The sequence below is a fragment of the Engraulis encrasicolus genome, chromosome 16 (genome assembly GCF_034702125.1).
Source record: "Engraulis encrasicolus isolate BLACKSEA-1 chromosome 16, IST_EnEncr_1.0, whole genome shotgun sequence".
NCBI lineage: Eukaryota > Metazoa > Chordata > Actinopteri > Clupeiformes > Engraulidae > Engraulis > Engraulis encrasicolus.
Genome location: NC_085872.1, coordinates 10,656,867 through 10,680,403, shown reverse-complemented (window position 1 = coordinate 10,680,403; position 23,537 = coordinate 10,656,867). Strand labels below are relative to the sequence as shown.

General features: G+C 46.2%; 1 protein-coding gene across 1 annotated transcript in view; it reads left to right on the top strand.

The window, feature by feature from the left end:
• Positions 1 to 23,537, top strand: part of LOC134465972 (uncharacterized) — a gene marked incomplete at its 5' end in the record, with an annotated part of 62,547 nt that overhangs the window by 11,861 nt on the left and 27,149 nt on the right. Inside the window, 25 exons of the mRNA XM_063219870.1 lie at positions 295 to 534; positions 1,022 to 1,279; positions 2,118 to 2,384; positions 2,922 to 3,086; positions 4,993 to 5,250; positions 6,089 to 6,355; positions 6,881 to 7,132; positions 7,608 to 7,865; positions 8,705 to 8,971; positions 9,496 to 9,747; positions 10,235 to 10,492; positions 11,332 to 11,598; positions 12,124 to 12,375; positions 12,863 to 13,120; positions 13,960 to 14,226; positions 14,753 to 15,004; positions 15,492 to 15,749; positions 16,589 to 16,855; positions 17,383 to 17,634; positions 18,122 to 18,379; positions 19,219 to 19,485; positions 20,011 to 20,262; positions 20,750 to 21,007; positions 22,324 to 22,590; positions 23,241 to 23,492. Of these exons, the coding sequence (XP_063075940.1) occupies positions 295 to 534; positions 1,022 to 1,279; positions 2,118 to 2,384; positions 2,922 to 3,086; positions 4,993 to 5,250; positions 6,089 to 6,355; positions 6,881 to 7,132; positions 7,608 to 7,865; positions 8,705 to 8,971; positions 9,496 to 9,747; positions 10,235 to 10,492; positions 11,332 to 11,598; positions 12,124 to 12,375; positions 12,863 to 13,120; positions 13,960 to 14,226; positions 14,753 to 15,004; positions 15,492 to 15,749; positions 16,589 to 16,855; positions 17,383 to 17,634; positions 18,122 to 18,379; positions 19,219 to 19,485; positions 20,011 to 20,262; positions 20,750 to 21,007; positions 22,324 to 22,590; positions 23,241 to 23,492 (6,369 nt within the window). The remainder of the gene's footprint in view (positions 1 to 294; positions 535 to 1,021; positions 1,280 to 2,117; positions 2,385 to 2,921; positions 3,087 to 4,992; positions 5,251 to 6,088; positions 6,356 to 6,880; positions 7,133 to 7,607; positions 7,866 to 8,704; positions 8,972 to 9,495; positions 9,748 to 10,234; positions 10,493 to 11,331; positions 11,599 to 12,123; positions 12,376 to 12,862; positions 13,121 to 13,959; positions 14,227 to 14,752; positions 15,005 to 15,491; positions 15,750 to 16,588; positions 16,856 to 17,382; positions 17,635 to 18,121; positions 18,380 to 19,218; positions 19,486 to 20,010; positions 20,263 to 20,749; positions 21,008 to 22,323; positions 22,591 to 23,240; positions 23,493 to 23,537) is intronic.

The window sequence follows — 23,537 nt, the reverse complement described above, 5'->3', positions numbered from 1 at the left end:
AACAAATGTTAAAGGTGATTTTAAGAACAGAGTTGCAGGTGCCCATAGACGGCCAAGCTGGTTGAGATTAAATCCAAATAAGCCAAATAACAGAGACTGGAGCAAACATGAAATAAACGGTGAGGGGGCCTCTTAAACATTGCAGACCACTCAGAAAATGGCCTTAATGTTCAAAAAAGTGGAGTTCTCCTTTAAGTTCTTGCACCATGTACATTGTTATGATTTGCTGCACTGTATGTGGTCCTGAGGATTGAAGACCTTGCTCTACTTCCTCCTCTACAGCCTCTTGTGCAGTCAACCTGACGCAAGTGGACATTATCTGTCAGTCGAACTCAGCTGATGTCATGTGGACTGCTGCGATCGCTGGAGAATACACAGCAGTGGCAGAGGATAGCGATGGAAACCGCCTGAACTGCAGCTCAACTACCTCTTCCTGTCAGATCAGCAACTTGCCCTGTGGTCGGCAATACACATTCAGTGTCACAGGGACAATCTGTCACAATCAGATAAGCAACATAGTGCGGGAACATTCAGGTGAGACACTTCAATGCTGTTGCAGCAGAGAATATAGTCTTAGATCCTTGGCTGAGGTGTGGAGCCAAGGGGCACAAACTGTTCAAGTATAATTTGGTTATTTTCTTCTTCTGAAGAAAGCCATTCTTGAGTGTATGTCATTTCAGATGATGATAAAAGGAAACAGACTTTACGCAGACCTGAATTGGGTGGCAGGCCTACACTAGTGTTGAGCTGTGATGATGTCAAATTTGAGTCTGTGGTGTCGATACATTTCTCACAGTACACAAGACGTACAGGGACTAAATTCCAAATAACAATGCAAACATAAGACTTTTAACAATGCTAAACTAAGTATTTTAAAACATTTGAAAAGAACCAGTGGAGATGGGGAGAACAGCGTTCAGAAATGAATGAAACAAACCGAGTCTCCATATCTGGGCCAGCTGTTACTGATGTTTCTGTTTAGTCCTTTGGTGTCCTTATTTTATCCTTTGATCTTTTCCAGCTCCCTGTGTCCCGACCAATGTGGCGGTGAGTCCAGCTTGTGTGTCAGGCACAGCCTCCATATCATGGAACCCTGCAGATGGAGCGCTAAGCTACCTGGTCACCATGCAGACCACCAATGGAAGTCCACTCTCCTGCAACAGTAGCAGCACTTCCTGTAGCATCAGTGACCTGCAGTGTGGCACCCTTTACCATGTGTCTGTTACAGCTTTAGGCAACAACTGTAATATCACCGACGGCGCCCTGAATATCTGGACAGGTGAGATGGCTACATGGACTTATTGTAAGGCGTGTATTTAACTGACTAAAGTAACACCACTACATACAGTACATAGGTTTGACTTTGACTCTAAAGCTATTTGCAGCTGTCTGCCTGAATGCATTAGCAGTATAACCCTACTCATACGTTACCCTCATAGCTGTATTATTATGTATGGAATAACGGCCGACGAGGTGTCCCGATATCAAGGGCAATAATGGACGAGACGTGGCGTTCTAACAGCCCGACAGCGCAGCCGAAGGGCTGTTCACTTCGCCAAGTCCATTTTCCCTTGATATCGGGACACCTCGAAGGCCGTTATTCCGCTTATCACCCGGTTACCAGCATTTAAGTATTGATTTATTAATATGTTGATCTAAGGCTTCGTGAGAAATTCAATTAACCACTGCGCTTGGTACGTTGCTATGGGCACCCCTTCCTAATCTAGTGAGACGCGCCTCTCTCGGAGGCATGCAAGGACGCGCGCATTACGTTGGGGTGACCGGACGACCAAATGCGATGGAATTGACGACTGGGTTTTTGACTTGACAACCAAATGCGATAGAAGTAACGACGGGGTCTTGGCTTGACAAACAAAGGCGATAGAATTAACGACGGGGTCTTGGCCATAGCAACCTGCAGTTTAGAATTAGTAACGACACTTCGCCAGAAAGTTAGAAAAGAAGCAACTTAGACGCCGCATGGCAACATAGGTGTCCTGCTCTGGGGGAATAAAGGACACCTGCTCAGCCAATCAGAAGACGTTGCGTCTGCTCACCGGGTGATAAAGTGTCAATAACAGTACAGATGTTAACTTTATGTCCTGTTTATCTCTCAGTTCCCTGCATTCCATCGTCCGTCCATGCATCGCTTGACTGCGACACCCAAGAGGCAGTTGTCAGCTGGAATCAACGTGGGCAGCAAGGGGTCAGCTATATGGCGAATGCCACTAACAGCCAGGGCGCTACTTTGTCCACATGTAATTCCTTCAGCGACAACTGCACTCTCAGTGGCCTGCACTGTGGACCAGAGTACAACGTCACCGTCACAGCCCACGCTCATGGCTGCAGCAGTGACCCAAGTCCACCTAAACCAATCAGCCAAGGTCAGATGACATACTAAGTCACTCATGTCAAATACAGTAGCCTCTGCCGCTCAGGCTGCTCCGTATTAAAGGTGTACAATCTAGAGGAATAGAGCCGGACTGAGTTCCATGATAGTTAGACTCTAATATTACTATGCCTCCAACCTCAACATGAAAGCAGTTCTCAGGCCAGCATGGTTGTAGTGTGTAGGGTGATCAGCATAACAGTCAAAGTTAAACCAGTGCTGTGGAATGATGTGGTCAAGAAGGAGATTGTGAATAACAAAAAGGTTGGGGGCCAATGGCAGAGCCCTGAGGGACGCCATGCAAGAGAGCAGTTAGTTTGCATTTGTACTTTCCAGTGGAATCAAGCTTCTCTTTGTTTGTAACAATGTAGTGCTTTCAGTGATCATTTTTTTTTCCAGTTGACTTTTTTGGTAATAGTTAAGCTATTGCACACCATGTACATTGTTATGGTTTGCTGCACTGTATGTGGTCCTTTTAGTCATGAGGATTGAAGACTTTGCTCTCCTTCCTCCTCTACAGGCTCTTGTGCAGTCAACCTGACGCAAGTGGACATTATCTGTCAGTCGAACTCAGCTGATGTCATGTGGACTGCTGCGATCGCTGGAGAATACACAGCAGTAGCAGAGGATAGCGATGGAAACCGCCTGAACTGCAGCTCAACTACCTCTTCCTGTCAGATCAGCAACTTGCCCTGTGGTCGGCAATACACATTCAGTGTCACAGGGACAATCTGTCACAATCAGATAAGCAACATAGTGCGGGAACATTCAGGTGAGACACTTCAATGCTGTAACAGCAGAGAATATAGTCTTAGATCCTTAACTGAGGTGTGGAGCCAAGGGGCACAAACTGTTCAAGTAGAATTTGGTTATTTTCTTCTTCTGAAGAAAGCCATTCTTGAGTGTATGTCATTACAGATGATGATAAAAGGAAGCAGACTTTACGCAGACCTGAATTGGGTGGCAGGCCTACACTAGTGTTGAGCTGTGATGATGTTGTGGTGTCGATACATTTCTCACAGTACACAAGACGTACAGGGACTAAATTCCAAATAACAATGCAAACATAAGACTTTTAACAATGCTAAACTACCGTATTTTTCGGACTACAAGTCGCACTTTTTTTCATGGTTTGGCTGGACATGCGACATATACTCTGGTGCGACATATATATGTTTTTTTTCTTCACGGGAGAGCACTATGTGCGCAACTAGGCCTATGTTGTGTTGCCTAATACCACTGATAGAAAAAATGTTACAACTTAGCCTACCACAACAAAAAATAGCATTTACAATGACGACTGAATAGAAATATACCACCCAAAAGAAGTTAATATAGCCTACTGCTGAGTTCAAGCTGAAAGTAATTAAATATGCAGCCGAAAATGGCGATAGGGCAGCTGAACGAAAGTTTGGATGCAATGGAAAACTGTTTGGGGACTGGAGAAAAGCGGAGGAAAATGTGCATGTTGTGAAAAAAAACAAAAAAGCTATCTGAAAGTTCAAGGCCCACGTCTAGAAGAAGAGCAGGATAAATGTGTTCTCGAACAACGCGCGCGCTGCGAGTCAACGGTCTTGTTACGGGCTCCATGACATTGCCAAAGAAATGAATAGGACTTTTTGCGGAAGTCAGGGACCTCGTGGATTTATCGCGTTATGCAATGCAATCCCCATACCTGCAAACTCGTCACCTTTTGGTGACACTCACCTTTTTCCCGGCCAATTAGGTCATTCACGTGAATAGAAATAGAACCCCTGCTGTACACTGTCACCTTTTTTTCTTTGACGAGTTTGCAGGTCTGCATCCCCTCTCGTGGATTTATTTGCGCTATGCAACGCAATCGCCTCTCTATCCGAGAACGAGCGTCTGTGTTATTAAAGACAGTCAGCCGACTTCCAGGTGAAAATCGGTCATTTCCTCGAGTTTCTGACAAAAGAGCACAACGTGACACTACCATAGGCTACACAACAAATCCCCCTCACCTTTGATACCGTCATTTGCTGAAGTCTCAGAAAAGGGGGTAAAGAAAGGCGTGCTCTGGAGACGGAACAAAGTTGCCTCGAACCCTCCCACGGTCCAAACGCAAAACAATGCCGAAAATTTAATGTTGTTCTGACTACAGGGCAACATGGCGCGTTATCACTGTTTCTTCTTTTTCTTTTTGTGGTTTTATGGCGGTTGGCAAACCATCTTAGTTGGTGCATTACCACCACCTCTGAATGCGTTGCCACTGCTTCAGATGCTGGTTTATAAAACAATGCCGTCTTTGAGCAGCAGCTTACCATGCGCCAGTTATCACAACATAGATTCCATGGATAGAATAACCTTTCAAAAATGTGCGACGATTAGTCCGGTGCGACGTATATATGTTTTTTTAATCTTCAAAATGCATTTTTGGGCCGTTGCGACTTAAACTCCGGAGCGACATATAGTCCAAAAAATATGGTAAGTATTTTAAAACATTTGAAAAGAACCAGTGGAGATGGGGAGAACAGCGTTCAGAAATGAATGAAACAAACCGAGTCTCCATATCTGGGCCAGCTGTTACTGATGTTTCTGTTTAGTCCTTTGGTGTCCTTATTTTATCCTTTGATCTTTTCCAGCTCCCTGTGTCCCGACCAATGTGGCGGTGAGTCCAGCTTGTGTGTCAGGCACAGCCGCCATATCATGGAACCCTGCAGATGGAGCGCTAAGCTACCTGGTCACCATGCAGACCACCAATGGAAGTCCACTCTCCTGCAACAGTAGCAGCACTTCCTGTAGCATCAGTGACCTGCAGTGTGGCACCCTGTACCATGTGTCTGTTACAGCTATAGGCAACAACTGTAATATCACCGACGGCGCCCTGAATATCTGGACAGGTGAGATGGCTACATGGACTTATTGTAAGCCGTGTATTTAACTGACTAAAGTAACACCACTACATACAGTACATAGGTTTGACTTTGACTCTAAAGCTATTTGCAGCTGTCTGCCTGAATGCATTAGCAGTATAACCCTACTCATACGTTACCCTCATAGCTGTATTATTATGTATGGAATAACGGCCGATGAGGTGTCCCGATATCAAGGGAAATAATGGACGAGACGTGGCGTTCTAACAGCCCGACAGCGCAGCCGAAGGGCTGTTCACTTCGCCAAGTCCATTTTCCCTTGATATCGGGACACCTCGAAGGCCGTTATTCCGCTTATCACCCGGTTACCAGCATTTAAGTATTGATTTATTAATATGTTGATCTAAGGCTTCGTGAGAAATTCAATTAACCACTGCGCTTGGTACGTTGCTATGGGCACCCCTTCCTAATCTAGTGAGACGCGCCTCTCTCGGAGGCATGCAAGGACGCGCGCATTACGTTGGGGTGACCGGACGACCAAATGCGATGGAATTGACGACTGGGTTTTTGACTTGACAACCAAATGCGATAGAAGTAACGACGGGGTCTTGGCTTGACAAACAAAGGCGATAGAATTAACGACGGGGTCTTGGCCATAGCAACCTGCAGTTTAGAATTAGTAACGGCACTTCGCCAGAAAGTTAGAAAAGAAGCAACTTAGACGCCGCATGGCAACATAGGTGTCCTGCTCTGGGGGAATAAAGGACACCTGCTCAGCCAATCAGAAGACGTTGCGTCTGCTCACCGGGTGATAAAGTGTCAATAACAGTACAGATATTAACTTTATGTCCTGTTTATCTCTCAGTTCCCTGCATTCCATCGTCCGTCCATGCATCGCTTGACTGCGACAGCCAAGAGGCAGTTGTCAGCTGGAATCAACATGGGCAGCAAGGGGTCAGCTATATGGCGAATGCCACTAACAGCCAGGGCGCTACTTTGTCCACATGTAATTCCTTCAGCGACAACTGCACTCTCAGTGGCCTGCACTGTGGACCAGAGTACAACGTCACCGTCACAGCCCACGCTCATGGCTGCAGCAGTGACCCAAGTCCACCTAAACCAATCAGCCAAGGTCAGATGACATACTAAGTCACTCATGTCAAATACAGTAGCCTCTGCCGCTCAGGCTGCTCCGTATTAAAGGTGTACAATCTAGAGGAATAGAGCCGGACTGAGTTCCATGATAGTTAGACTCTAATATTACTATGCCTCCAACCTCAACATGAAAGCAGTTCTCAGGCCAGCATGGTTGTAGTGTGTAGGGTGATCAGCATAACAGTCAAAGTTAAACCAGTGCTGTGGAATGATGTGGTCAAGAAGGAGATTGTGAATAACAAAAAGGTTGGGGGCCAATGGCAGAGCCCTGAGGGACGCCATGCAAGAGAGCAGTTAGTTTGCATTTGTACTTTCCAGTGGAATCAAGCTTCTCTTTGTTTGTAACAATGTAGTGCTTTCAGTGATCATTTTTTTTTTCAGTTGACTTTTTTGGTAATAGTTAAGCTATTGCACACCATGTACATTGTTATGGTTTGCTGCACTGTATGTGGTCCTTTTAGTCATGAGGATTGAAGACTTTGCTCTCCTTCCTCCTCTACAGGCTCTTGTGCAGTCAACCTGACGCAAGTGGACATTATCTGTCAGTCGAACTCAGCTGATGTCATGTGGACTGCTGCGATCGCTGGAGAATACACAGCAGTAGCAGAGGATAGCGATGGAAACCGCCTGAACTGCAGCTCAACTACCTCTTCCTGTCAGATCAGCAACTTGCCCTGTGGTCGGCAATACACATTCAGTGTCACAGGGACAATCTGTCACAATCAGATAAGCAACATAGTGCGGGAACATTCAGGTGAGACACTTCAATGCTGTAACAGCAGAGAATATAGTCTTAGATCCTTGGCTGAGGTGTGGAGCCAAGGGGCACAAACTGTTCAAGTATAATTTGGTTATTTTCTTCTTCTGAAGAAAGCCATTCTTGAGTGTATGTCATTTCAGATGATGATAAAAGGAAACAGACTTTACGCAGACCTGAATTGGGTGGCAGGCCTACACTAGTGTTGAGCTGTGATGATGTTGTGGTGTCGATACATTTCTCACAGTACACAAGACGTACAGGGACTAAATTCCAAATAACAATGCAAACATAAGACTTTTAACAATGCTAAACTAAGTATTTTAAAACATTTGAAAAGAACCAGTGGAGATGGGGAGAACAGCGTTCAGAAATGAATGAAACAAACCGAGTCTCCATATCTGGGCCAGCTGTTACTGATGTTTCTGTTTAGTCCTTTGGTGTCCTTATTTTATCCTTTGATCTTTTCCAGCTCCCTGTGTCCCGACCAATGTGGCGGTGAGTCCAGCTTGTGTGTCAGGCACAGCCTCCATATCATGGAACCCTGCAGATGGAGCGCTAAGCTACCTGGTCACCATGCAGACCACCAATGGAAGTCCACTCTCCTGCAACAGTAGCAGCACTTCCTGTAGCATCAGTGGCCTGCAGTGTGGCACCCTTTACCATGTGTCTGTTACAGCTTTAGGCAACAACTGTAATATCACCGACGGCGCCCTGAATATCTGGACAGGTGAGATGGCTACATGGACTTATTGTAAGGCGTGTATTTAACTGACTAAAGTAACACCACTACATACAGTACATAGGTTTGACTTTGACTCTAAAGCTATTTGCAGCTGTCTGCCTGAATGCATTAGCAGTATAACCCTACTCATACGTTACCCTCATAGCTGTATTATTATGTATGGAATAACGGCCGACGAGGTGTCCCGATATCAAGGGCAATAATGGACGAGACGTGGCGTTCTAACAGCCCGACAGCGCAGCCGAAGGGCTGTTCACTTCGCCAAGTCCATTTTCCCTTGATATCGGGACACCTCGAAGGCCGTTATTCCGCTTATCACCCGGTTACCAGCATTTAAGTATTGATTTATTAATATGTTGATCTAAGGCTTCGTGAGAAATTCAATTAACCACTGCGCTTGGTACGTTGCTATGGGCACCCCTTCCTAATCTAGTGAGACGCGCCTCTCTCGGAGGCATGCAAGGACGCGCGCATTACGTTGGGGTGACCGGACGACCAAATGCGATGGAATTGACGACTGGGTTTTTGACTTGACAACCAAATGCGATAGAAGTAACGACGGGGTCTTGGCTTGACAAACAAAGGCGATAGAATTAACGACGGGGTCTTGGCCATAGCAACCTGCAGTTTAGAATTAGTAACGGCACTTCGCCAGAAAGTTAGAAAAGAAGCAACTTAGACGCCCGCATGGCAACATAGGTGTCCTGCTCTGGGGGAATAAAGGACACCTGCTCAGCCAATCAGAAGACGTTGCGTCTGCTCACCGGGTGATAAAGTGTCAATAACAGTACAGATGTTAACTTTATGTCCTGTTTATCTCTCAGTTCCCTGCATTCCATCGTCCGTCCATGCATCGCTTGACTGCGACACCCAAGAGGCAGTTGTCAGCTGGAATCAACGTGGGCAGCAAGGGGTCAGCTATATGGCGAATGCCACTAACAGCCAGGGCGCTACTTTGTCCACATGTAATTCCTTCAGCGACAACTGCACTCTCAGTGGCCTGCACTGTGGACCAGAGTACAACGTCACCGTCACAGCCCACGCTCATGGCTGCAGCAGTGACCCAAGTCCACCTAAACCAATCAGCCAAGGTCAGATGACATACTAAGTCACTCATGTCAAATACAGTAGCCTCTGCCGCTCAGGCTGCTCCGTATTAAAGGTGTACAATCTAGAGGAATAGAGCCGGACTGAGTTCCATGATAGTTAGACTCTAATATTACAATGCCTCCAACCTCAACATGAAAGCAGTTCTCAGGCCAGCATGGTTGTAGTGTGTAGGGTGATCAGCATAACAGTCAAAGTTAAACCAGTGCTGTGGAATGATGTGGTCAAGAAGGAGATTGTGAATAACAAAAAGGTTGGGGGCCAATGGCAGAGCCCTGAGGGACGCCATGCAAGAGAGCAGTTAGTTTGCATTTGTACTTTCCAGTGGAATCAAGCTTCTCTTTGTTTGTAACAATGTAGTGCTTTCAGTGATCATTTTTTTTTCAGTTGACTTTTTTGGTAATAGTTAAGCTATTGCACACCATGTACATTGTTATGGTTTGCTGCACTGTATGTGGTCCTTTTAGTCATGAGGATTGAAGACTTTGCTCTCCTTCCTCCTCTACAGGCTCTTGTGCAGTCAACCTGACGCAAGTGGACATTATCTGTCAGTCGAACTCAGCTGATGTCATGTGGACTGCTGCGATCGCTGGAGAATACACAGCAGTAGCAGAGGATAGCGATGGAAACCGCCTGAACTGCAGCTCAACTACCTCTTCCTGTCAGATCAGCAACTTGCCCTGTGGTCGGCAATACACATTCAGTGTCACAGGGACAATCTGTCACAATCAGATAAGCAACATAGTGCGGGAACATTCAGGTGAGACACTTCAATGCTGTAACAGCAGAGAATATAGTCTTAGATCCTTAACTGAGGTGTGGAGCCAAGGGGCACAAACTGTTCAAGTAGAATTTGGTTATTTTCTTCTTCTGAAGAAAGCCATTCTTGAGTGTATGTCATTACAGATGATGATAAAAGGAAGCAGACTTTACGCAGACCTGAATTGGGTGGCAGGCCTACCCTAGTGTTGAGCTGTGATGATGTAACATTTAAGTCTGTGGTGTCGATACATTTCTCACAGTACACAAGACGTACAGGGACAAAATTCCAAATAACAATGCAAACATAAGACTTTTAACGAGGCTAAACTAAGTATTTTAAAACATTTGAAAAGAACCAGTGGAGATGGGGAGAACAGCGTTCAGAAATGAATGAAACAAACCGAGTCTCCATATCTGGGCCAGCTGTTACTGATGTTTCTGTTTAGTCCTTTGGTGTCCTTATTTTATCCTTTGATCTTTTCCAGCTCCCTGTGCCCCTACAAATGTCGCGGTGAGTCCATCTTGTGTGTCAGGCACAGCCTCCATATCATGGGACCCTGCAGATGGAGCGCTAAGCTACCTGGTCACCATGCAGACCACCAATGGAAGTCCACTCTCCTGCAACAGTAGCAGCACTTCCTGTAGCATCAGTGACCTGCAGTGTGGCACCCTGTACCATGTGTCTGTTACAGCTATAGGCAACAACTGTAATATCACCGACGGCGCCCTGAATATCTGGACAGGTGAGATGGCTACATGGACTTATTGTAAGGCGTGTATTTAACTGACTAAAGTAACACCACTACATACAGTACATAGGTTTGACTTTGACTCTAAAGCTATTTGCAGCTGTCTGCCTGAATGCATTAGCAGTATAACCCTACTCATATGTTACCCTCATAGCTGTATTATTATGTATGGAATAACGGCCGACGAGGTGTCCCGATATCAAGGGAAATAATGGACGAGACGTGGCGTTCTAACAGCCCGACAGCGCAGCCGAAGGGCTGTTCACTTCGCCAAGTCCATTTTCCCTTGATATCGGGACACCTCGAAGGCCGTTATTCCGCTTATCACCCGGTTACCAGCATTTAAGTATTGATTTATTAATATGTTGATCTAAGACTTTTTGAGAAATTCAATTAACCACTGCGCTTGGTACGTTGCTATGGGCACCACTTCCTAATCTAGTGAGGCGCGCCTCTATCGGAGGCATGTAAGGACGCGCGCATTACGTTGGGGTGACCGGACGACCAAATGCGATGGAATTGACGACTGGGTTTTTGACTTGACAACCAAATGCGATAGAAGTAACGACGGGGTCTTGGCTTGACAAACAAAGGCGATAGAATTAACGACGGGGTCTTGGCCATAGCAACCTGCTGTTTAGAATTAGTAACGGCACTTCGCCAGAAAGTTAGAAAAGAAGCAACTTAGACGCCCGCATGGCAACATAGGTGTCCTGCTCTGGGGGAATAAAGGACACCTGCTCAGCCAATCAGAAGACGTTGCGTCTGCTCACCGGGTGATAAAGTGTCAATAACAGTACAGATGTTAACTTTATGTCCTGTTTATCTCTCAGTTCCCTGCATTCCATCGTCCGTCCATGCATCGCTTGACTGCGACACCCAAGAGGCAGTTGTCAGCTGGAATCAACGTGGGCAGCAAGGGGTCAGCTATATGGCGAATGCCACTAACAGCCAGGGCGCTACTTTGTCCACATGTAATTCCTTCAGCGACAACTGCACTCTCAGTGGCCTGCACTGTGGACCAGAGTACAACGTCACCGTCACAGCCCACGCTCATGGCTGCAGCAGTGACCCAAGTCCACCTAAACCAATCAGCCAAGGTCAGATGACATACTAAGTCACTCATGTCAAATACAGTAGCCTCTGCCGCTCAGGCTGCTCCGTATTAAAGGTGTACAATCTAGAGGAATAGAGCCGGACTGAGTTCCATGATAGTTAGACTCTAATATTACTATGCCTCCAACCTCAACATGAAAGCAGTTCTCAGGCCAGCATGGTTGTAGTGTGTAGGGTGATCAGCATAACAGTCAAAGTTAAACCAGTGCTGTGGAATGATGTGGTCAAGAAGGAGATTGTGAATAACAAAAAGGTTGGGGGCCAATGGCAGAGCCCTGAGGGACGCCATGCAAGAGAGCAGTTAGTTTGCATTTGTACTTTCCAGTGGAATCAAGCTTCTCTTTGTTTGTAACAATGTAGTGCTTTCAGTGATCATTTTTTTTTTCAGTTGACTTTTTTGGTAATAGTTAAGCTATTGCACACCATGTACATTGTTATGGTTTGCTGCACTGTATGTGGTCCTTTTAGTCATGAGGATTGAAGACTTTGCTCTCCTTCCTCCTCTACAGGCTCTTGTGCAGTCAACCTGACGCAAGTGGACATTATCTGTCAGTCGAACTCAGCTGATGTCATGTGGACTGCTGCGATCGCTGGAGAATACACAGCAGTAGCAGAGGATAGCGATGGAAACCGCCTGAACTGCAGCTCAACTACCTCTTCCTGTCAGATCAGCAACTTGCCCTGTGGTCGGCAATACACATTCAGTGTCACAGGGACAATCTGTCACAATCAGATAAGCAACATAGTGCGGGAACATTCAGGTGAGACACTTCAATGCTGTTGCAGCAGAGAATATAGTCTTAGATCCTTGACTGAGGTGTGGAGCCAAGGGGCACAAACTGTTCAAGTAGAATTTGGTTATTTTCTTCTTCTGAAGAAAGCCATTCTTGAGTGTATGTCATTTCAGATGATGATAAAAGGAAACAGACTTTACACAGACCTGGATTGGGTGGCAGGCCTACACTAGTGTTGAGCTGTGATGATGTAACATTTAAGTCTGTGGTGTCGATACATTTCTCACAGTACACAAGACGTACAGGGACTAAATTCCAAATAACAATGCAAACATAAGACTTTTAACGAGGCTAAACTAAGTATTTTAAAACATTTGAAAAGAACCAGTGGAGATGGGGAGAACAGCGTTCAGAAATGAATGAATCAAACCGAGTCTCCATATCTGGGCCAGCTGTTACTGATGTTTCTGTTTAGTCCTTTGGTGTCCTTATTTTATCCTTTGACCTTTTCCAGCTCCCTGTGCCCCTACAAATGTGATGGTGACTCCAGCTTGTGTGTCAGACATGGCCACCATATCGTGGAGCCCTGCAGATGGAGCGCTAAGCTACCTGGTCACCATGGAGACCACCAATGGAAGTCCACTCTTCTGCAACGGTAGCAGCACTTCCTGTAGCATCAGTGACCTGCAGTGTGGCACCCTGTACCATGTGTCTGTTACAGCTATAGGCAACAACTGTAATATCACCGACGGCGCCCTGAATATCTGGACAGGTGAGATGGCTACATGGACTTATTGTAAGGCGTGTATTTAACTGACTAAAGTAACACCACTACATACAGTACATAGGTTTGACTTTGACTTTAAAGCTATTTGCAGCTGTCTGCCTGAATGCATTAGCAGTATAACCCTACTCATACGTTACCCTCATAGCTGTATTATTATGTGTGGAATAACGGCCGACGAGGTGTCCCGATATCAAGGGAAATAATGGACGAGACGTGGCGTTCTAACAGCCCGACAGCGCAGCCGAAGGGCTGTTCACTTCGCCAAGTCCATTTTCCCTTGATATCGGGACACCTCGAAGGCCGTTATTCTGCTTATCACCCGGTTACCAGCATTTAAGTATTGATTTATTAATATGTTGATCTAGGGCTTCGTGAGAAAGTAGATTAACCACTGCGCTTGGTACGTTGCTATGGGCACCACTTCCTAATCTAGTGAGGCGCGCCTCTATCGGAGGCATGTAAGGACGCGCGCATTACGTTGGGGTGACCGGACGACCAAATGCGATGGAATTGACGACTGGGTTTTTGACTTGACAACCAAATGCGATAGAAGTAACGACGGGGTCTTGGCTTGACAAACAAAGGCGATAGAATTAACGACGGGGTCTTGGTCATAGCAACCTGCTGTTTAGAATTCGTAACGGCACTTCGCCAGAAAGTTAGAAAAGAAGCAACTTAGACGCCCGCATGGCAACATAGGTGTCCTGCTCTGGGGGAATAAAGGACACCTGCTCAGCCAATCAGAAGACGTTGCGTCTGCTCACCGGGTGATAAAGTGTCAATAACAGTACAGATGTTAACTTTATGTCCTGTTTATCTCTCAGTTCCCTGCATTCCATCGTCCGTCCATGCATCGCTTGACTGCGACACCCAAGAGGCAGTTGTCAGCTGGAATCAACGTGGGCAGCAAGGGGTCAGCTATATGGCGAATGCCACTAACAGCCAGGGCGCTACTTTGTCCACATGTAATTCCTTCAGCGACAACTGCACTCTCAGTGGCCTGCACTGTGGACCAGAGTACAACGTCACCGTCACAGCCCACGCTCATGGCTGCAGCAGTGACCCAAGTCCACCTAAACCAATCAGCCAAGGTCAGATGACATACTAAGTCACTCATGTCAAATACAGTAGCCTCTGCCGCTCAGGCTGCTCCGTATTAAAGGTGTACAATCTAGAGGAATAGAGCCGGACTGAGTTCCATGATAGTTAGACTCTAATATTACTATGCCTCCAACCTCAACATGAAAGCAGTTCTCAGGCCAGCATGGTTGTAGTGTGTAGGGTGATCAGCATAACAGTCAAAGTTAAACCAGTGCTGTGGAATGATGTGGTCAAGAAGGAGATTGTGAATAACAAAAAGGTTGGGGGCCAATGGCAGAGCCCTGAGGGACGCCATGCAAGAGAGCAGTTAGTTTGCATTTGTACTTTCCAGTGGAATCAAGCTTCTCTTTGTTTGTAACAATGTAGTGCTTTCAGTGATCAATTTTTTTTTTCAGTTGACTTTTTTGGTAATAGTTAAGCTATTGCACACCATGTACATTGTTATGGTTTGCTGCACTGTATGTGGTCCTTTTAGTCATGAGGATTGAAGACCTTGCTCTCCTTCCTCCTCTACAGGCTCTTGTGCAGTCAACCTGACGCAAGTGGACATTATCTGTCAGTCGAACTCAGCTGATGTCATGTGGACTGCTGCGATCGCTGGAGAATACACAGCAGTAGCAGAGGATAGCGATGGAAACCGCCTGAACTGCAGCTCAACTACCTCTTCCTGTCAGATCAGCAACTTGCCCTGTGGTCGGCAATACACATTCAGTGTCACAGGGACAATCTGTCACAATCAGATAAGCAACATAGTGCGGGAACATTCAGGTGAGACACTTCAATGCTGTTGCAGCAGAGAATATAGTCTTAGATCCTTGACTGAGGTGTGGAGCCAAGGGGCACAAACTGTTCAAGTAGAATTTGGTTATTTTCTTCTTCTGAAGAAAGCCATTCTTGAGTGTATGTCATTTCAGATGATGATAAAAGGAAACAGACTTTACACAGACCTGGATTGGGTGGCAGGCCTACACTAGTGTTGAGCTGTGATGATGTAACATTTAAGTCTGTGGTGTCGATACATTTCTCACAGTACACAAGACGTACAGGGACTAAATTCCAAATAACAATGCAAACATAAGACTTTTAACAATGCTAAACTAAGTATTTTAAAACATTTGAAAAGAACCAGTGGAGATGGGGAGAACAGCGTTCAGAAATGAATGAAACAAACCGAGTCTCCATATCTGGGCCAGCTGTTACTGATGTTTCTGTTTAGTCCTTTGGTGTCCTTATTTTATCCTTTGATCTTTTCCAGCTCCCTGTGCCCCTACAAATGTGATGGTGAGTCCAGCTTGTGTGTCAGACATGGCCACCATATCATGGGACCCTGCAGATGGAGCGCTAAGCTACCTGGTCACCATGCAGACCACCAATGGAAGTCCACTCTCCTGCAACAGTAGCAGCACTTCCTGTAGCATCAGTGACCTGCAGTGTGGCACCCTGTACCATGTGTCTGTTACAGCTATAGGCAACAACTGTAATATCACCGACGGCGCCCTGAATATCTGGACAGGTGAGATGGCTACATGGACTTATTGTAAGGCGTGTATTTAACTGACTAAAGTAACACCACTACATACAGTACATAGGTTTGACTTTGACTTTAAAGCTATTTGCAGCTGTCTGCCTGAATGCATTAGCAGTATAACCCTACTCATACGTTACCCTCATAGCTGTATTATTATGTGTGGAATAACGGCCGACGAGGTGTCCCGATATCAAGGGAAATAATGGACGAGACGTGGCGTTCTAACAGCCCGACAGCGCAGCCGAAGGGCTGTTCACTTCGCCAAGTCCATTTTCCCTTGATATCGGGACACCTCGAAGGCCGTTATTCCGCTTATCACCCGGTTACCAGCATTTAAGTATTGATTTATTAATATGTTGATCTAAGGCTTTGTGAGAAATTCAATTAACCACTGCGCTTGGTACGTTGCTATGGGCACCACTTCCTAATCTAGTGAGGCGCGCCTCTATCGGAGGCATGTAAGGACGCGCGCATTACGTTGGGGTGACCGGACGACCAAATGCGATGGAATTGACGACTGGGTTTTTGACTTGACAACCAAATGCGATAGAAGTAACGACGGGGTCTTGGCTTGACAAACAAAGGCGATAGAATTAACGACGGGGTCTTGGTCATAGCAACCTGCTGTTTAGAATTCGTAACGGCACTTCGCCAGAAAGTTAGAAAAGAAGCAACTTAGACGCCCGCATGGCAACATAGGTGTCCTGCTCTGGGGGAATAAAGGACACCTGCTCAGCCAATCAGAAGACGTTGCGTCTGCTCACCGGGTGATAAAGTGTCAATAACAGTACAGATGTTAACTTTATGTCCTGTTTATCTCTCAGTTCCCTGCATTCCATCGTCCGTCCATGCATCGCTTGACTGCGACACCCAAGAGGCAGTTGTCAGCTGGAATCAACGTGGGCAGCAAGGGGTCAGCTATATGGCGAATGCCACTAACAGCCAGGGCGCTACTTTGTCCACATGTAATTCCTTCAGCGACAACTGCACTCTCAGTGGCCTGCACTGTGGACCAGAGTACAACGTCACCGTCACAGCCCACGCTCATGGCTGCAGCAGTGACCCAAGTCCACCTAAACCAATCAGCCAAGGTCAGATGACATACTAAGTCACTCATGTCAAATACAGTAGCCTCTGCCGCTCAGGCTGCTCCGTATTAAAGGTGTACAATCTAGAGGAATAGAGCCGGACTGAGTTCCATGATAGTTAGACTCTAATATTACTATGCCTCCAACCTCAACATGAAAGCAGTTCTCAGGCCAGCATGGTTGTAGTGTGTAGGGTGATCAGCATAACAGTCAAAGTTAAACCAGTGCTGTGGAATGATGTGGTCAAGAAGGAGATTGTGAATAACAAAAAGGTTGGGGGCCAATGGCAGAGCCCTGAGGGACGCCATGCAAGAGAGCAGTTAGTTTGCATTTGTACTTTCCAGTGGAATCAAGCTTCTCTTTGTTTGTAACAATGTAGTGCTTTCAGTGATCAATTTTTTTTTTTCAGTTGACTTTTTTGGTAATAGTTAAGCTATTGCACACCATGTACATTGTTATGGTTTGCTGCACTGTATGTGGTCCTTTTAGTCATGAGGATTGAAGACTTTGCTCTCCTTCCTCCTCTACAGGCTCTTGTGCAGTCAACCTGACGCAAGTGGACATTATCTGTCAGTCGAACTCAGCTGATGTCATGTGGACTGCTGCGATCGCTGGAGAATACACAGCAGTAGCAGAGGATAGCGATGGAAACCGCCTGAACTGCAGCTCAACTACCTCTTCCTGTCAGATCAGCAACTTGCCCTGTGGTCGGCAATACACATTCAGTGTCACAGGGACAATCTGTCACAATCAGATAAGCAACATAGTGCGGGAACATTCAGGTGAGACACTTCAATGCTGTTGCAGCAGAGAATATAGTCTTAGATCCTTGACTGAGGTGTGGAGCCAAGGGGCACAAACTGTTCAAGTAGAATTTGGTTATTTTCTTCTTCTGAAGAAAGCCATTCTTGAGTGTATGTCATTTCAGATGATGATAAAAGGAAACAGACTTTACACAAACCTGGATTGGGTGGCAGGCCTACACTAGTGTTGAGCTGTGATGATGTAACATTTAAGTCTGTGGTGTCGATACATTTCTCACAGTACACAAGACGTACAGGGACTAAATTCCAAATAACAATGCAAACATAAGACTTTTAACGAGGCTAAACTAAGTATTTTAAAACATTTGAAAAGAACCAGTGGAGATGGGGAGAACAGCGTTCAGAAATGAATGAATCAAACCGAGTCTCCATATCTGGGCCAGCTGTTACTGATGTTTCTGTTTAGTCCTTTGGTGTCCTTATTTTATCCTTTGATCTTTTCCAGCTCCCTGTGCCCCTACAAATGTGATGGTGAGTCCAGCCTGTGTGTCAGACACGGCCACCATATCATGGAACCCTGCGGATGGAGCGCTAAGCTACCTGGTCACCATGCAGACCACCAATGGAAGTCCACTCTCCTGCAACAGTAGCAGCACTTCCTGTAGCATCAGTGACCTGCAGTGTGGCACCCTGTACCATGTGTCTGTTACAGCTATAGGCAACAACTGTAATATCACCGACGGCGCCCTGAATATCTGGACAGGTGAGATGGCTACATGGACTTATTGTAAGGCGTGTATTTAACTGACTAAAGTAACACCACTACATACAGTACATAGGTTTGACTTTGACTTTAAAGCTATTTGCAGCTGTCTGCCTGAATGCATTAGCAGTATAACCCTACTCATACGTTACCCTCATAGCTGTATTATTATGTGTGGAATAACGGCCGACGAGGTGTCCCGATATCAAGGGAAATAATGGACGAGACGTGGCGTTCTAACAGCCCGACAGCGCAGCCGAAGGGCTGTTCACTTCGCCAAGTCCATTTTCCCTTGATATCGGGACACCTCGAAGGCCGTTATTCCGCTTATCACCCGGTTACCAGCATTTAAGTATTGATTTATTAATATGTTGATCTAAGGCTTCGTGAGAAATTCAATTAACCACTGCGCTTGGTACGTTGCTATGGGCACCACTTCCTAATCTAGTGAGGCGCGCCTCTATCGGAGGCATGTAAGGACGCGCGCATTACGTTGGGGTGACCGGACGACCAAATGCGATGGAATTGACGACTGGGTTTTTGACTTGACAACCAAATGCGATAGAAGTAACGACGGGGTCTTGGCTTGACAAACAAAGGCGATAGAATTAACGACGGGGTCTTGGCCATAGCAACCTGCTGTTTAGAATTAGTAACGGCACTTCGCCAGAAAGATAGAAAAGAAGCAACTTAGACGCCCGCATGGCAACATAGGTGTCCTGCTCTGGGGGAATAAAGGACACCTGCTCAGCCAATCAGAAGACGTTGCGTCTGCTCACCGGGTGATAAAGTGTCAATAACAGTACAGATGTTAACTTTATGTCCTGTTTATCTCTCAGTTCCCTGCATTCCATCGTCCGTCCATGCATCGCTTGACTGCGACACCCAAGAGGCAGTTGTCAGCTGGAATCAACGTGGGCAGCAAGGGGTCAGCTATATGGCGAATGCCACTAACAGCCAGGGCGCTACTTTGTCCACATGTAATTCCTTCAGCGACAACTGCACTCTCAGTGGCCTGCACTGTGGACCAGAGTACAACGTCACCGTCACAGCCCACGCTCATGGCTGCAGCAGTGACCCAAGTCCACCTAAACCAATCAGCCAAGGTCAGATGACATACTAAGTCACTCATGTCAAATACAGTAGCCTCTGCCGCTCAGGCTGCTCCGTATTAAAGGTGTACAATCTAGAGGAATAGAGCCGGACTGAGTTCCATGATAGTTAGACTCTAATATTACTATGCCTCCAACCTCAACATGAAAGCAGTTCTCAGGCCAGCATGGTTGTAGTGTGTAGGGTGATCAGCATAACAGTCAAAGTTAAACCAGTGCTGTGGAATGATGTGGTCAAGAAGGAGATTGTGAATAACAAAAAGGTTGGGGGCCAATGGCAGAGCCCTGAGGGACGCCATGCAAGAGAGCAGTTAGTTTGCATTTGTACTTTCCAGTGGAATCAAGCTTCTCTTTGTTTGTAACAATGTAGTGCTTTCAGTGATCATTTTTTTTTCCAGTTGACTTTTTTGGTAATAGTTAAGCTATTGCACACCATGTACATTGTTATGGTTTGCTGCACTGTATGTGGTCCTTTTAGTCATGAGGATTGAAGACCTTGCTCTCCTTCCTCCTCTACAGGCTCTTGTGCAGTCAACCTGACGCAAGTGGACATTATCTGTCAGTCGAACTCAGCTGATGTCATGTGGACTGCTGCGATCGCTGGAGAATACACAGCAGTAGCAGAGGATAGCGATGGAAACCGCCTGAACTGCAGCTCAACTACCTCTTCCTGTCAGATCAGCAACTTGCCCTGTGGTCGGCAATACACATTCAGTGTCACAGGGACAATCTGTCACAATCAGATAAGCAACATAGTGCGGGAACATTCAGGTGAGACACTTCAATGCTGTTGCAGCAGAGAATATAGTCTTAGATCCTTGACTGAGGTGTGGAGCCAAGGGGCACAAACTGTTCAAGTAGAATTTGGTTATTTTCTTCTTCTGAAGAAAGCCATTCTTGAGTGTATGTCATTTCAGATGATGATAAAAGGAAACAGACTTTACACAAACCTGGATTGGGTGGCAGGCCTACACTAGTGTTGAGCTGTGATGATGTAACATTTAAGTCTGTGGTGTCGATACATTTCTCACAGTACACAAGACGTACAGGGACTAAATTCCAAATAACAATGCAAACATAAGACTTTTAACGAGGCTAAACTAAGTATTTTAAAACATTTGAAAAGAACCAGTGGAGATGGGGAGAACAGCGTTCAGAAATGAATGAATCAAACCGAGTCTCCATATCTGGGCCAGCTGTTACTGATGTTTCTGTTTAGTCCTTTGGTGTCCTTATTTTATCCTTTGATCTTTTCCAGCTCCCTGTGCCCCTACAAATGTGATGGTGAGTCCAGCCTGTGTGTCAGACACGGCCACCATATCATGGAACCCTGCGGATGGAGCGCTAAGCTACCTGGTCACCATGCAGACCACCAATGGAAGTCCACTCTCCTGCAACAGTAGCAGCACTTCCTGTAGCATCGGTGACCTGCAGTGTGGCACCCTGTACCATGTGTCTGTTACAGCTATAGGCAACAACTGTAATATCACCGACGGCGCCCTGAATATCTGGACAGGTGAGATGGCTACATGGACTTATTGTAAGGCGTGTATTTAACTGACTAAAGTAACACCACTACATACAGTACATAGGTTTGACTTTGACTTTAAAGCTATTTGCAGCTGTCTGCCTGAATGCATTAGCAGTATAACCCTACTCATACGTTACCCTCATAGCTGTATTATTATGTGTGGAATAACGGCCGACGAGGTGTCCCGATATCAAGGGAAATAATGGACGAGACGTGGCGTTCTAACAGCCCGACAGCGCAGCCGAAGGGCTGTTCACTTCGCCAAGTCCATTTTCCCTTGATATCGGGACACCTCGAAGGCCGTTATTCCGCTTATCACCCGGTTACCAGCATTTAAGTATTGATTTATTAATATGTTGATCTAAGGCTTCGTGAGAAATTCAATTAACCACTGCGCTTGGTACGTTGCTATGGGCACCACTTCCTAATCTAGTGAGGCGCGCCTCTATCGGAGGCATGTAAGGACGCGCGCATTACGTTGGGGTGACCGGACGACCAAATGCGATGGAATTGACGACTGGGTTTTTGACTTGACAACCAAATGCGATAGAAGTAACGACGGGGTCTTGGCTTGACAACCGAATGCGATAGAATTAACGACAGGGTCTTGGCCATAGCAACCTGCAGTTTAGAATTAGTAACGGCACTTCGCCAGAAAGTTAGAAAAGAAGCAACTAAAGCTGGGCTTACACTGTGCGACTTTTGCCCCGATTTTGCCCCGGTTTGACACTCGCAGGTCAATCGTGAGTCTCGCATCGTGCAGTGTACATGGGGTAACGACAAGCGATTTCGCCTCACGATCGTGCAATCGCAGGGTCGCAAGAAAATCAAAACGGTTTGAAATTCTGGTCGTGGCTCGTGCGTGAATCGCACAGTTAAAGCAGTGCTACGACCCGATTTGACACTTCACATGCACAAATTAATAGGGCCATGCGATTCGCTGTTGAGCGCGACCTCATCTCCACCTCAGGTGCGCATGTTCCCTCCTCTGCAGACCGGGGAAACATGCCTGTCGCGTCGTACGGTGGAAGCATTTCGCTCGCATCCGACTGTCGGCTCGTGTAGTGTGAGGACGTGAGTCTTGAGTTGTGAGCAGTGTGAGCAGAAGCTTAAGACCCACGAGTGAAAATATCGCACAGTGTATGCCCGGCTTTAGACGCCCGCATGGCAACATAGGTGTCCTGTTCTGGGGGAATAAAGGACACCTGCTCAGCCAATCAGAAGACGTTGCGTCTGCTCACCGGGTGATAAAGTGTCAATAACAGTACAGATGTTAACTTTATGTCCTGTTTATCTCTCAGTTCCCTGCATTCCATCGTCCGTCCATGCATCGCTTGACTGCGACACCCAAGAGGCAGTTGTCAGCTGGAATCAACGTGGGCAGCAAGGGGTCAGCTATATGGCGAATGCCACTAACAGCCAGGGCGCTACTTTGTCCACATGTAATTCCTTCAGCGACAACTGCACTCTCAGTGGCCTGCACTGTGGACCAGAGTACAACGTCACCGTCACAGCCCACGCTCATGGCTGCAGCAGTGACCCAAGTCCACCTAAACCAATCAGCCAAGGTCAGATGACATACTAAGTCACTCATGTCAAATACAGTAGCCTCTGCCGCTCAGGCTGCTCCGTATTAAAGGTGTACAATCTAGAGGAATAGAGCCGGACTGAGTTCCATGATAGTTAGACTCTAATATTACTATGCCTCCAACCTCAACATGAAAGCAGTTCTCAGGCCAGCATGGTTGTAGTGTGTAGGGTGATCAGCATAACAGTCAAAGTTAAACCAGTGCTGTGGAATGATGTGGTCAAGAAGGAGATTGTGAATAACAAAATGATGGGGGCCAAGGGCAGAGCCCTGAGGGACGCCATGCAAGAGAGCAGTTAGTTTACATTTGTACTTTCCAATGGAAACAAGCTTCTCTCCAGTTAAAATCTAGTCAAATACCAAAGATGCCATTCAGTGAGTTAGGCATTTAGATTTTAATGAGTGGTAAGATTTTGAGCTTAGTATGATTTTGAGTGCTGACATATTTGCAACAACTAAGTACTTTCAGTGATTTATGAATGAGTGTATATTTTTTAGTTGACTATCTTGGTAATATTTAAGCTAGTGCGCCCCATATACCTTGTTATGGGCTGCTACACTGTAACAGGGTTGCATGTTGTCCTTCTAGTCATAAAGATTGAAGACGTTGCTCTCCTTCCCCCTCTGCAGCCTCTTGTGCTGTCAACCTGACGCAAGTGGACGTTATCTGTCAGTCGAATTCAGCGGATGTCATCTGGGAAGCTGTGATCCCTGGAGAATACACAGCAATAGCCAAGGATGCCGATGGGAACAGTCTGACCTGCAGCTCAAATACCTCTTCCTGTCAGATCAGCAACCTGCGCTGTGGTCAGCTGTACACATTCAGTGTCACAGGGACGATCTGTCACAACCAGACAAGCAATGTAGTGCGGAAACATTCAGGTGAGATAATTCAGTGCTGTTGCAACAGAGAATATAGTCTTAAGG